General features: G+C 47.4%; 1 protein-coding gene across 6 annotated transcripts in view; it reads right to left on the minus strand.

The window, feature by feature from the left end:
- SYTL5 (synaptotagmin like 5) overlaps positions 1 to 14,897 on the minus strand; it is an 885,600-nt gene that overhangs the window by 35,764 nt on the left and 834,939 nt on the right. For all 6 annotated transcript variants that reach the window (XM_069636554.1, XM_069636560.1, XM_069636555.1 and 3 more), the window contains one exon: positions 10,736 to 10,897. In XM_069636554.1, the coding sequence (XP_069492655.1) occupies positions 10,736 to 10,897 (162 nt within the window). The remainder of the gene's footprint in view (positions 1 to 10,735; positions 10,898 to 14,897) is intronic.

The following is a 14,897-nucleotide window of genomic DNA, read 5'->3' on the forward strand; positions in this document are numbered from 1 at the left end:
TAATGTCTGTATGGGATTCTAAAACGCTGAAATATTGGTAAATAAATTAAAGGCATATAGAATTATACTGAAGCTAACCATATGGGCCTTGCAATAAACCCCCAAACACTTTAAATAAAAAATAAAGGATTATCAAATAATCATTTGAGACTTCCCTGGAAGCTGTGGATGGCATCTCAGAATCCACGAGGTGCTCAAACAACGAAGGAAGTTCCATCCCGGAAGGGCTAAATCAGCGGGCCTCATTATGACCCTGCCGGTCTCGAAACTAGGGTGCCGGTAAGCTTACCGGCACCATTGTTTCCAGACCGGTATATTACAGGTCTGCCTACCAGATCTGCCATGCCCGACAGGTCTGCTCTGCACAGGCACAGTGGCTATGGTAGGCAGACCGGTCACGGAAGCACCGGCACCGTTAGCAATGGTGCTGGTGCTTCCATGACCCCCACTCCCAGACAGTCCTGTGGGACTCTATGGGAACTTACATTTTACCGGCACCTGACTTTCCGGTCTGCCGGGGTTGTAATCTCCCAGTGGCACCAGGAAGTCAGGCACGGGAATCACCGGCAGGGTAATCGCTGGACCCTTAATGAGGCCCAGTATCTCTTTCATCAGCCCACTCTGCTCAGAGAGACCTCTTCACACCTGATGGAATTAACTGCTTATGAGAACCTTAGGACCGCTCCAACAATTCTCAAGAGTCTCCTTTATAAAATGCACACCAGCTAACCAACAGACATGCACAATGTGCATTTTGATTGTAAGTTGTATCTATTTGGTACAAGTTACACAGGGACTGTGTGCCTTGAGCAAGTCGCTCTGAAAAATCGTCACACAGTTTGCTATGTGTATGAAATATAGACAGCTGGAGGGAGTGGCGCTTCACTGATAACATAACAAAGACTCTTATATAAAGTATAAACATGGCAGAAGTTGTCCTTCTACGATCTTCATAGGGCAGAGAGCCTGGCAAAAACCATCAGCTGGAACACTCGCTAAATCGCATTAAATGTTGATTTCACAGGTCATTACAATATTAATACTGGATATACTATCTAACAGGAATAACCAAAATACTCACATCTATGAAAGCTTATGTTATGTTTATCTGAAGTGTCCTCTTTCTGTAGCCATGACAAGGGGCAAGCCGGGTAAAAGGGAGGTGATGTAAGGAAATGGAAAGGTAGTGGGGGCAGAAGATTGATGAATTAGGAATAAATAAGATGCTATATCTTTTGCCTGGCTCTGTCTTCATTGTGTATAATTAACACGTGTGTTACTTCTAAGCGCACAACATCATCTAACTAAAATGTACTAATTTTATTTATTTTAAAGAGACGTACATTTGAGTTGGTACCTTTAGCTTTGAAACCTGTGGTTGGCCACATTAATTCACTAGGCTATGTTTTCTTTCTTCTCATGCTGAGCGAAGGGGTATTGCAGAGCGTGTGACTGCAGAAAAGCAAGAGAAGAGTAGCAAGTGGGAGGAAAATTGAACCTCTGTTGGAGCTGGAGCAGATGGAAAAGTAGAAAAATAGAAAGAAGACTGAAAAACCTCTGCAGTTTAGTCCAATGTATGGCAGCTACACACCCAGGCATGAAATGAAGACCAGTGTTAGGGCTGAACATGGAAGGAAGAAAACGTAATGGGGTGGAGAAGTAAAGTGTGCATTGGCTGTAGACACTGGAGAGCACGTCTAAAGCAACCTCTGCTTCGACTCAGACCAGACGACATCATGATTTCAACGTTACACAGTAAAAGTGGCGCAACAGAATTACCTCCACTTTTAACCATATTGCAGAATCAGGAGTTGGAGCTAATTCCAATAGCGAAATTAGCCCCCCACGGAATTACAGCTTCTGGAATTACCACCAACATTGGGCGGAATTAGCGCAAGCGCAAATTCTGCCAAACAGAATTAGCGTTACTGCCAGTGGTGTGTGCGCACTACCGCTAAATTGTAATACATCAGTAATTCTGCCGGACACCACGACAGTAATGGTTTTTTCAGGGGCATGGGAGTAAGAGAGTGAGGGGGCCCTGTAGATAGGGCAACGTGGGCAAACAGTAAAGTATTAAGGTGTTTACAAAAAACCCAATACTATTGTTAAGATCTGAGGTTTTGGGGAAGGGCGCTGCAGTTCTTGGTAGATCGCTGGTCATCGGACCAGGAAGCTCAGTCCCCCCACTCTCTTCTGTCTGAATCTAGGGGAACCAATAGGTTGGTGTGGAACGACAGTTTATTTGTGAGTAATAGCCCCCTTTCTTCCCTCCCCATTCCTCAGTGTAACTAGTTCCTAGATACCCAAGGGTTTTGTGTGCTGCAATAAATGCAAACATAAATAAATAAAGAGCCAGAGTTTTGAAGATGATCTGCTCACGGATGGGGAGCCAATGTGTGCGTCTTCTGGTTGCAGTGATTTGCTCCGGCCTCTGGATGGTCAAGGCAGCCCTGAGAGCATTGTTCTGAATGATCTGCAGTTTATTGAGATTAGGAGCAGATGTAACTGCAAATAGGGCATTGCATTAGTCCAGTCTGGACTCAAGGATCCAGGCAATAGAGATGCAGCTGTCTGCCGAAAGAAACGGTCAGTAGGCAGTAATCAGTTTTGTGATATATGCAGTGGAAAATGCAATGGCGTTGACCTGCCTGTTAAGTGACAGGGTAGTGTCTAGGTGTTTTGACAGAGTTTGAAACTGGTATAGTGATGCCATCATTAGTAAATGATTTGTAGTTTTTACCTAGTTTGTCGAGAGTGGTTTGTGTACCAGTCAGGGGGATTTCGATCTTGTCATCATTGAGGGATAGCAAGTGGGTGGCCATCCAAGCTTGGATGGTTTGATAAATGCACTGCAGTGTGTTAGAGTCAGTGGTGTAGTTACCTGAAAGGGGCAGGATAATTTGCGTATCGTCGACATAATTTGTATTGAAAATGGCCTGGTCATCTAGGATGTCGAAAAAGGTTTCGTGAATAAATTGTACAGGGTGGTTGAGACACAGGAGCCTTGTGGGACGCCGCAGGAGATGGGGGCAGGTGGGACTGAGGTGATGTCTGAGAAGACCCTGAAGGTTCTATTCGATAAGAAGTAGGTCATCCAGGCCGTGTCCTGTTTAGAGAAGTGAGCTGCTGAAGAAAGGTGTTGGCACATGATTTATTTTTATTTATGTTTATTGTTAATTTATAACTCGCTTAATATCAGCAAGATGTTTCTAAGCGTGGGATCGGGATTCGAAGACAAACACGTTGCCCCTGAGCTATCCTTCCTCCCCATTTGGTGGTCTATGAGGTCGAAGGCTTCAGGCAGGTCCAGTAAATGTAGTAGGGATTACTTTGACAGAGTCTTTGTGATCGTCCATTTGTTTTTTTATGTCTAATAAGGACGATTCAGTGCCATGGCCAGGCCTAAAACCTGACTGTCAGAGACTTAGGAGGTTGTTAATTTCCAAAAATGATTGGATGTGGATATAAGCTGGTCTGTCAAGTATTTTAAGGAGGTAAGGGAAGGTGGTAATAGTGCAATAGTTAGTGGGGATGTCCGGTTCTAGAGTAGTTTGCTTTCAAAAGGGGGAGAACCCATGCATCCTTTACGTTATTTGGTACAGTATTTATTGCGAACGAGGCATTGATCAGCGAGAAGAAGAACCGAGCAAGAGCTTCAGCGCAGTCCTTAATCAGTGCTGCTGGGCAGATATGCCCTGGGCATTGCGACAAGTTAAGTTATGATTTGTATTGTCTCTGCTTCTGAGACCGGTTTAAAGTTGAATGCTGGAAAGTTGTGTGTGGTGTGTCGAGCTAGATGCTAGGGTGTTTTTCTTTATTCAAATTTTCTTCTGGAGCGAAGCCAGTTTGGCCAGCAGGGCATTTTGGATACTGATGCACCACGAGCTGTCTTTGCAGCAGCTGGTTGGAGAAGGCGTGGGGGTTTCCAATTCCCATAAAATAGCAAAGAGCTCACAAGAGCTGAAGTTAGCATTGGCAATTCTCAAGTTGTAGGTGAATGCTTTGTGTAGGAGCAGTGCCCTTTTATAGGTTTTCACTGTAGCAATGAAATGGGCTTTGTTGGATTCTGAAGGGGAGTTACTTCAGCTGGTCTCGGCCTCTCGTGTTTTCATGCGTAGGGGTTTGAGGTCAGGAGTGAACCAGGAGTTACACTGTGATAAGGATTCGGCTTTCAGCTGGGTGAGCAGAACCACTGTGTTGATGGCCTTGTAAATGGCTTTGTTGTAGATATCAACCAAGGCAGAAGAGTCATTAGCGGGCGTTAAAGGGAAAATGATCATGTCCAGCAACGGCAGAATGCTGGTCACGGTTATGTTCCTAGAGCTCCGTGTTAGGGTGGGGAGCCTAGAGTCTGTTGGAGTAGGCGTTGGCTTAGGTGCAGGTATTGTAAAGGATATCACATTGTGGTGCAACCAGGGGCATGGTGCATTGGAGCTGACAGTGACATTGCAGTTCAAGTCTGCTATCAAGTCGAGAATGCAGCCCTTGGTGTGCGTGGGGTAAGTATGCGTTGAATAATGCCTAAGGCTGTCATGGAATTAGCTAAGGATTGAGCTATGCAGTCAGATTCATTGCTGAAGTGTAGATTAAGGTCTCCCATAAAAATGGACGTTGACTTGGGTTTAACATTCGAGGAGATAACATGAAGGATGTCCTCATCAATTGTTTGAAGTTGCCCTGTAGCTCTGTAGACTAATTGTATCAGGTGTGCAGGTGTGCATTATGGAGGTGTGTGAGAGGGATATATTAGTGGACAGCAGTTCCCCTGTGGGAAGGAGGTGTTACTGATTTCTCTAACGGCTAGAGAGTCTCTGGCAATCAAGGCCATGCCTCCTGCTCTGCAGTCGGGTCAGTCTTTTCTGTAGATAGTGTATTTTGGTAGAATGGCAGGAAAGGGCTGGACATGTAGCCACACTTCAGAGAATGCTAGTAGGTCGAGTTTGTGGGTAGTGATAAGGTCTGAAATGTCCACAGAGTGTGCTAGTATAGCTTTCACATTAATTAGTGCTCCTTTGAGGTTGATGTGTGAAGGGCTGAAAGGTGTTTTGCAGGATCTGGTGCAATGGTGGGGCAGGGTGGTGTGCAGCCAGTCAATGCTCTCTTGGGGTAAGGGAGGTTTAACACTGCAATGTCTGTGCTTGCCGTTAGTTGTGGTTTTGGGGTTGGAGTTGGAGATAGACTTTTGAGGGCATGTAGTAGAGTATGACTGCGTAACTGGAGGTGCTGGTATAGTTTGCACAAAAGTAGTGGGGTCACCCTGAATGGAGGCAGGCACCGTTTTCACTAGCGGAGTTGGGTCACTCTAAATGGAAGCAGGCACCGTTTTCACTAGCGGAGTGGGGTCACTCTAAATGGAGGTAGGCACTGTTTTCACTAGCGGAGTGGGGTCACTCTAAATGGAAGCAGGCACAGTTTGCACTAGCGGAGTGGGGTTGCTTCGAGTGGTTGTGGCTGAGTATGAAGGTTGCTTGGTAGCAGGGGTGAAGTTTACCTTAGTTAGTTGTGTTTGTGCAAGCTCTGGCAAGTCAGGTAAGAGGTTCGGCGAGATCTTGGTGCGAATGAGGGTGGGGGCCGGAGCCGCTTGTTACAGCACTGAGGAAGTGGAACAGTGTGGGTTGGTTTGAGGGCAGAGTCGTACGTGATGTATTTCATGGCACTATATCGGCGGGTCAGATGAAGTTGCCAGGTGAGTGCTTACAAATTCTTCAATGGCCAGGTCTTCAGATTTCTTTTGAAGGTCAAGAGATCAGGTTCCTGTAGTAAATCTCTTGGTAGCACATCCCATTTGATTGCACCTTGAACGCCTACCATCTCCCACTGATACCAGACGTAATCACAATGTTAAGGCGCTATTTCCTGATAGTTTCATCATAACCTGCATTTCATCATCATAGTTTTAAAAGAAATAACCCACGTTGTTCTATTAATTCAGCTACTGTTTTCATATGTAGTTCGAAAGAAAATGGTGACAGAGATAAAGATGGTAGGATGCCAAATGTCACCAGGCAGAGCAGTGCTAAAAATGATCCTCTGTCAACCAATTGTGCACACAGAGACAAGGAGGAAACCATTCAATAAGGGGCATGTCTGTTTGGGTGAAGGCTTTTAAATGTTGAATGAATAGCTGATGGTCTACCATGAAATGCGTAATAAGATCAGTGCCCCTGCACTACCCACATCCACTTTTTCTCAAAGATAGTCAAGTACTGCGGTGTTAGCCGGTTATAGACATACATCCAGGGCTAAATCCAAGTTATGATGGATGCTGCAGTCTATTTAGATCTACAACGCCTACAAGACGTGTAGTCACAATGTTATCAAGCTGTTAAGTAAGGAAGTGCACTGGGGGACGCAGGCAAAAGTTATCCAACATAGGATTTTTCAGAAGCGGACACATCACTGTTTTTCCAACCTTCTGCTATGGTTCTTGCAGTCAGTGTCGAAATAAAGAAGACCTTAATTGTTGCAAGAAAAAATATTGGACAAAAGGGTGGAGGAGATCAAAAGGTGACTCAGAGCATTTTGCCTATTTCATCAGGCGATTTACTTCTTCAGTGGACAAGATCTGGAAGTTGGCCCAACTCATACTGGTGGTGGTCTTCCGTGATATGCGCATGTCAGGGGATAAGTGTCCTTTATAGATCATTTGTAATATCCTCAATTTGATCACAAAATAGGTGGATAGATCGCCTACCAGTGACTGAGAAGAGGCAATAACAGAAGATAAGGACTGTGGATTAGCAAGATGATTTCGAGGGGCAAACATTTCTCTGGGGCTATTGGTTGTATTGCCTCTTTTGTGAGTCAAAAAGACCGTCATTTCTTTGATCACTGTTAACTTATACAACACAATCAAGGATTAACTGGAGGATTCAATACATGAACAGAGGATAGCACAGGGGAAATGTGCTTGTCTGGGAAGCAACACCACGCAGAGCAACAAAGGGTTGAATCCCAGAGCTGTGGTTAGAATCTGGACTCAGTTATTACACATGTTATAAAAAAAACAAACAATTAAATGAATCAATAAATACATATTTCCCTCAACACTCTCTCCAGGTTTGTCGGTTTGAACTTGGCCATGTTAGCTTCTGGTGAAAACCAATCTGACTTGCTTTTAACCTTCTTAATTGAAACTGTCCTTAAAGGTGCTATATCATCAAGCAGTTTATTGAAATTAGCTCGAAATACTCCAAGCACTGCATTCAGACCAGTAGGAGCTATGCCATTGAGCGAAATGGGTACAACTTGTGTTTCTATTAAACCTTTGGTTATGGGCTTCCAGGGTATTATTTCTAATGGTTGTGGTTTGACCATAACTTTTGGGTGAGAAGAAGGGCCAGGACACAATAGAGGTTTTATGCCCAGAAAAAATGAAAAGGTCTGTGCATGTCCCCTGGCACGTGGTAGATGTCACAATTGGTGTTAGCATTCAAAACAAGGAACCTAAGAAAGGAACCCACGCCAGAGACAGTCCTGAATTCTGTCAATGATTTAAGGTTAAATCTCCATATTATTATGAGGTATGTGCTTTCAAAGAAAGTCACAGAGACAACAAAACCAATGTAAAAACCTAGGAGTACATGTATTATACAGAAAAACATATTCTTTAAGAATTTCAAAGTGCTTCTTACACAAGTTTAAAAAACATAACAAAAAAATGAAAGAGAAACAAAGAGCATAACATGTGTACATTGTAATTTCATTTAGGATATTGTGCAAAAACAATTGATAAAAGGACGAAGGCCCAACAGAAAAACAGTTGTACCTGTGAGTTGGATTTTAACCAGGGTGTATAACAAATTACCCTGGTTAGTACAGAGTGAAATCATTCACAATCAATTTATGACATATGGTTATTTTGCTATATCATTAACTGCCCAGTTGGTGTTAGGCTAATATCTTGAAGAAGCATTAATAAGTGCACAGTGTTTGAATTCAGATGATCATATAACCTGTAATTTGTGTCTCTCAATATCCCTTGCTGTGGGTGGATAATAGCCACCTCTGCAAAATTGTCTGCAAAAAGATTTTTCTTTTTTAAATGATGGTCTCTAAATCACCAATATGTTACATCTAGTGTTTCCCAAAAGTGATCATCTTTCTAAATATGCTTCACTTGATGGAATTTTAGGAGCTAAAAGCTACATACCTTATTCTCAGATCGTGTTTAAAAAAATGGCTACAACACTCCCCCCAACCTTTGTGGCTCTCAACTGTATAGGAATTCTGTAGGCCCATGGTATCATACCTTGAATAACGGATTGGTTAGTGTGTGATAACCCTGGGCCATTCAGACATAACATGTCTAGATCGCCCTCTAAAATAAGATCATGGATAGAGTTTTTCACTGCTGATCTAGCATTCAGTGTTTAGCATTACAAGCGTGTTGCAGACTGTGTTGTATAGACTCCCCTATATGTCATCCCAACATTAACTAAGGGCGAGTAATTTAAGCAGTAAGGCCATGTTAATGGTTTGGATGAAAAAGGTTTTCTGTTTTTAATACAGACCGGTTTCCTACGTAAGATTGAATGTGGTGGACAATGGATGAATAACCTTTTCCACAGAGGCTCTATATCCTGCAGATAAACAGCCATTTTGTAGGGCCATAGTCCTGAACTAGGCATGAACGGTTGCAGACAGGCTTGCCTTCGGCACATCCGCTTTGCACTGTTAGCATAAACCTTTTAAACTCCCTTATGAGGGCAGGAGAAAAGGACAAGCACACAAAAATGTGCCATTGGGGCTACTAGACCACTGTTGACAGAGTTGAGATGAGTCAGTACAAACTATCTTGCCCTCGCTCACAAGAGCCAGCGCAGTTTCTCTCTCTGAGGTCCATTTAAATCTATGTGAAACAAGTTTGCTTCTGAGAATTCCAGAGAACCACTTCAAATGTTTTATACTGAGATGAAAGTCAGCTGAAAAATGTACAGGTTGCTAAACAACCTGTCCCTTTACTGGCAATGCTCCTGCGCACAACACTGCACAGCCTTACCATCTCCCTCTTAAATTCCCTTATCCAGTGGTGGGTGTCTCCAGGCTGGCTGCTAACACTAAGAAAGGACCAGCACAAACCAGCAGAGGCGCCACCAATGGGTGTCCAAGGGGGGGGCCACGGCCACCCTTATAAAAACGCTGGCCCCCCCACTGGCCCACTCAGTGATGTGTTTGTTTTGGTGTGCCACTCCAGTGAGCTCATCAGACCACCCCTATGAAAAATGTCAGGAGGTGCCACTGCACAACAGAAGTGCTGTTAAGGCGAATAGACTGCTGTGGCCAGTTTTGAGGAGAGTCAGTACAAATTACCGTGTCCACTATTGAAAGGGAGTTTCAGAATTTGCAGGATTAATAATGAGAATAGCATACAGATTGCTAATCAAACTGCCTTCACTGGTAGTGCATCCACTGCATGACGTTACAATCTCCCTCTCACATTCCCTCATCTGGGGGTGTGCCTTCCAGGTCACCATCATCACCAAAGAAAGAACCATTTTGTGACAGGGAGAGGCATAGTATGCATTTCAAGAAAGTCAAAATATACTTCCAAAAGCCGAGAGACAATTAAAAAAAATGTATTTGCATTTTTAAAGCACTCACACATCCCGCGGGCATCAAGGCGCTGTTACAGGAATTGTTTTTTTTGTAGTTACGTAATTGTTTTTTTTGTCTTAGTTGCTATAACGCGCTTAAATACCCAGAGGTTTCTAAGTGCGGACGGGGGATCGAACCTATGTTGTTTCGTGTCCTCTTGCTTCCAAGGCGAACACGTTGAGCTATCCTTCCAGATTATTTAAATGTCACCACATCTCATAGAATCACTTCTGCGTAATATATCTGATGTTGTATTTAAAATGCTTTTGGATTAACCAGGCTGCATTTCGTTGAAACTAAATAATGACTCTTAAAGGAGGACCTATTGCCAGAGACGAATGGTCCCATAAGCCATGAAATTGCGCCTGCGTGGCATAGAATAGCCTGATGGAAAAAGTACCCAAATTCCCCCAGGTAGCCGGCATAGCCAACAGGACAGATGCAGTATCACATATGTGAATGGACTTTCCTTCTTTGCAGGGTACCCCAACCCCACGTGTATTCACAGGCATCTCCCGGCCATGGTCTTGGGAGGATAGCTCAGGGGCAATGTGCTCGCCTTGAAAGCAAGATGTCACGGAGCACCACAGGTTCGATCCACATGTCCGCGCTTAGAAACCCTCGGGGTATTAAGCACGTTATAGATACCCTAACATGTCATAACCCATCATGTGATATTTTGGTGCCTAGAATCAGAGATTCAGCTCACTTGCTTCACATCACTTTTCACTTTAGCTGTTAAACAAAAAATGCCTTTTGTTGCAACATGCCTTGGAACTTCAAAAATATGCTTAAAATGGCCGTGAGCGTAGAAAAAGGTACTTTGCACTAAGAAAAAAGCTTTTTTTCAAAATTGTAGTTTACTTTTATTTTCAGAATACTTTGAAATGTCACCATCCTTTTAGTATGCCACATGTGATCAGTTTGGGATGTGGACCTTGCCAGATTTTCTTTTGACTGTGGGTTCTTTTGTTTCCAATCAGCCGCTCTGTGGTGAGCAACCCCTTCACAGACTTGTTTCATCAAATATCCTTCCCCTTCTGACAGTGCCCAAGCGTGGACAGATCAAAGATCCCGCCCAGCCTGCGTGAACATATTTGCTGCATTATCCAACGCAACACCGGGGCATTCTCACCTTGGGTTGAAGCAAGAACCACTCATCCTTGTTGTTTTCAAAGTTCCAAGAGTCCAGGGCAATCTCCACCTCTCCCAAGAAGCTGTTGCGCCCGAACCTGTCGTAGTGCCACACGGTCAGCTGCAGCGTCCGGGTCTCCAGCTGTGTGTGGCTGATGACGTACTAGGACAAAAAACACAGAGAAATTACACACATGAATTATGCATGAGCCCAGGCTCTCTGCTGATGCACGGTGCAGCGCTTGGATGCCCACGGGCCTAGAGCGCTCTGCAAATGCAACAATAAATAAATAAATAAATACATGATAGAGTCTGAAAAGCACCGGAGGATAAGCACCCAGATAATGGCCAGAATCAGCTGCAAGCCATTACCCAGCCCATTATAGAACTACATTACATCTAGAGAGTATGCTGAAGGGCTTTTGTACATTATCTATTCATGGTCCTTTTCAAAACATACTGAAATCATAGAGGTAAATACAATTTCAGCCAAGTGTTTTGAGTTTAATTGTGCACAAAAAATACACCTATTTCTCAAAATGAGTGCAAACTAAAACGCAAGTATGGGAATGGGAACGGCTACAATGATTTCCAACAGAAAAGTGGACTTTAGGGACTTCCTTGCTGAGTGCAATATGAAATGTGTGAAACTAAATGCTGTTCCCATATATGTGAACACGGGAATGCCTGTGGATCCAGTGCAAGGAACCAACTTTAGACCAGTCAGAAATGTAAACTGGTCCTCAATTAAGATGATTGCCATTCAGTCAGAAAATGTAAGCCTGGAAATGGATGGTGATTAGATAAGACGTTGTAGGAGAGTGCACATTTATAGTTGTAAGAAAACATGTTTAACCACTCCTTGGGGTTGCAGGACAATGGCTCCTATGGCAGGTTCTGCAGCATTGAACACATGCTGCTCCTATAGATCTCAAACCCGTTTCTGGAAGTGCCTTTTAAAATCCTGTAGTTGGTGTCTTAGGTGTGTGTTACTAGCAATAGTATGCTCCACTGTCACTACTACCAGCACAGGAGCGATCCGGTGCCAAAGGTGAAAACAGCACCCACATGAATTGTAGACCTCTTTCACCTTTTAAGATAGAGCGAGTCAAAGCAGGCTATACTCCCCGTGGATTTCCGAACCAGTGTAGAAGTTTCCAAACAACAATAGCACCGTGCTACCAAAATAAATAAGAGCCCCCAAAGGGTTCTTGTAAAATATACATACTTTTCTCAAACATAGACATGGGTCAAAAATACGAAACTATCCCACCCCTGTAAAGCAAATAAACTGATCAATTTAGAGTTCGATATATATTACATGGCCACTACATGGCCACAGTAGTGGCCATGTAGTTATGGTTAAGTTGCTGTTTTCATAGGAAGAGCACTTTTTGGGTGGCTTATAACTTCGCTCCCCCTGGACGAATCCTCACCAAACTCACAGTTGGTGAGCGCTGGTCTGGGGGCGGCAAAGTTATAGGGGGGTCCCAAAACTTATTTTTTTCCCATAGACATAATGGGAAAAAAACTTTGTTCACGCCTACAGCCCAAACCGCTGGACGGATTTACACCAAATTTGCGGCGGGAGCGGCAGCTTGGTCCCAAAAACGTGCTTTTTTTATTTGGTGTAAATCCGTCCAGTACTTTTTAAAAAATGACAAAAATGTAAGTGCAAAAAATTATTGATATCTGTGTCTGCTTCGCGGACACACTTCCCTGTTCACTCCACGGACAGGACGGGGATTGAGCAAGCGCTTGCGTGATGTCTGCTGACATCTGACGTGCGCTCTGATTGGCTGCCGTGAAGCATGCAGTGCGTCTGTTGTGAGAGACGCCCGCCATCTTTGTTCATCGGTTCATGGAGCGTTTCACAGTAAGCTCCGTGTGTTCCTCCGATTCCCCCCACCCCCCGCTCATGGCCCGTGTCTCTTTCCCGTTCCCCCCACCCCCGCTCATGGTCCGTGTCTCTCTCCCATTCCCCCAACCCCCGCTCAACGCCTGTGTCTCTCTCCCGTTCCCCCACCCCCCGCTCATGCTCTGTGTCTCTCTCTCCCGTTCCCCCCACCCCGTTCATGCTGTGTCTCTCTCCCGTTCCCCCCACCCCCCGCTCATGGCCTGTGTCTCTCTCCCGTTCCCCCCGCCCCCGCTCATGGCCCATGTCTCCCCTGTTCCGCCCCACTCCCGCTCATGCCTCATGTCTCCCTCCCGTTCCCCCACCCCCCGCTCATGCCCCGTGTCTCCCCTTTCCCCCTTTCCCCCCACCCCCACTCATGCCCCGTGTCTCTCTCCCGTTCCCCCCACCCCCCCCACTCATGGCCCGTGTCACTCTCCCGTTCCCCTCACCCCCTGCTCATGTCCTGTGTCTGTCTCCCGTTAACCCCCCACCCCCCGCTCATGCCCCGTGTCTCCCGTTTCCCCCACACACCGCTCATGCCTCGTGTCTCCCTCCTGTTCCCCCAATACCCGCTCATGTCCCGTGGCTCCCCTGTTCCCTCCACCCCCCCGCTCATGCCCCGTGTCTCCCTCGTGTTTCCCCCCACCCCCTGTTCATGCCCAGTGTCTCCCCTGTTCCCCCCAAACCCCGCTCATGCCCCGTGTCTCCCTCCCGTTCTCCCCCACCCCCTGCTCATGCCCTGTGTCTCCTCTGTTCCCCCATCCCCCGCTCATGCCCCGTGTCACCCCTGTTCCACCCCACCCCCCCTCATGCCCCGTGTCTCCCTCGTGGTACTCCCACCCCCCGCTCATGCCCCGTGTCTCCCTTGTGTTCCCCCCACCCCGCTCATGCCCCGTGTCTCCCTCGTGTTCCCCCCAGCCCCCGCTCATGCCCCATGTCTCCCTCCTGTACCCCCCACCCCCGCTCATGCCCCGTGTCTCCACCCTGTACCCCCCACCCTCGCTAATGCCCAGTATCTGCCCTGTTCCCCACATCCCCCCACCCCCGCTCATGCCCCGTGTGTCTCCTGTTGCCCCCCACCCCCCGCTCATGCCCAGTGTCTCCCTCGTGTTTCCCCCCACCCCCCGCTCATGCCCCGTGTTTCCCTTGTGTTACCCTCCACCCCCCGCTCATGCCCCATGTCTCCCTCCTGTTCCCCCCACCCCCACTCATGCCCCGTGTCTCTCTTTTGTTCCCCCCACCCCCTGCTCATGCTCCGTGTCTCCCTCCTGTACCCCCCAGCCCCCGCTCATGCCCCGTGTCTTCCTCCTGTACCCCCCACCCCCGCACATGCCCAGTATCTGCCCTGTTCTCCCCACCCCCTGCTCATACCCCCCGCTCATGCCCCGTGTCTCCCTCCCCCCGCTCATGCCCTGTGTTTCCCTCATGTTACCCCCCACCCCCTGCGTGTCTCCCTCGTGTTCCCCCCCACCCCCCACTCATGCCCCGTGTGTCTCCTGTTGCCCACGCCACCCCCTGCTCATGACCCGTGTCTCCCTGGTGTCACCCCCCACCCCCCTGCTCATGCCCTGTGTGTCTCCTGTTGCCCCCCACCCCCTGCTCATGCCCCGTGTCTCCCTCGTGTTCCCCCCACCCCCCGCACATGCCCCGTCCGTGTGTCTACTGTTGCCCCCCACCCTGCGCTCATGCCCCGTGTCTCCCTCGTGTTACCCCCCACCCCCCGCTCATGCCCCGGCTCTCCCTCGTGTTCCCTCCACCCCCCGCTCATGCCCCATGACTTCCTCATATACCCCCCACCCCCGTTCATGCCCCATGTGTTGTCTCCTGTTGCCCCCACCCCCCGCTCATGCCCCATGTGTCTCATGTTGCCCCCCACCCTCCGCTCATGCCCTGTCTTGCTCGTGTACCCCCCCACCCCCGCTCATGCCCCATGCGTCTCCTGTTGCTCCCCCCACCCCCTGCTCAAGCCCTGTGTCTTGCTCGTGTACCCCCCACCCCCGCTCATGCCCCGTGTGTCTCCTGTTGCCCCCCACCCCCTGCTCAAGCCCGTGTCTCCCTCGTGTTACCCCCACCCCGTGTTTCCCTCATGTTACCCCCACCCCCCGCTCATGCCCCGTGTCTCCCTCCTGTACCCCCCACCCCCCGCTCATGCCCTGTGTCTCCCTCCTGTACCCCCCACCCCCGCTCATGCCCAGTATCTGCCCTGTTCCACCCAGCACCCGCTCATGCCCCGTGTTTCCCTTGTGTTACCCCCACCAAAGCTCAT

The sequence above is a fragment of the Ambystoma mexicanum genome, chromosome 7p (assembly GCF_040938575.1).
Source record: "Ambystoma mexicanum isolate Mex_15411 chromosome 7p, UKY_AmexF1_1, whole genome shotgun sequence".
Classification (NCBI taxonomy): Eukaryota; Metazoa; Chordata; class Amphibia; order Caudata; family Ambystomatidae; genus Ambystoma; species Ambystoma mexicanum.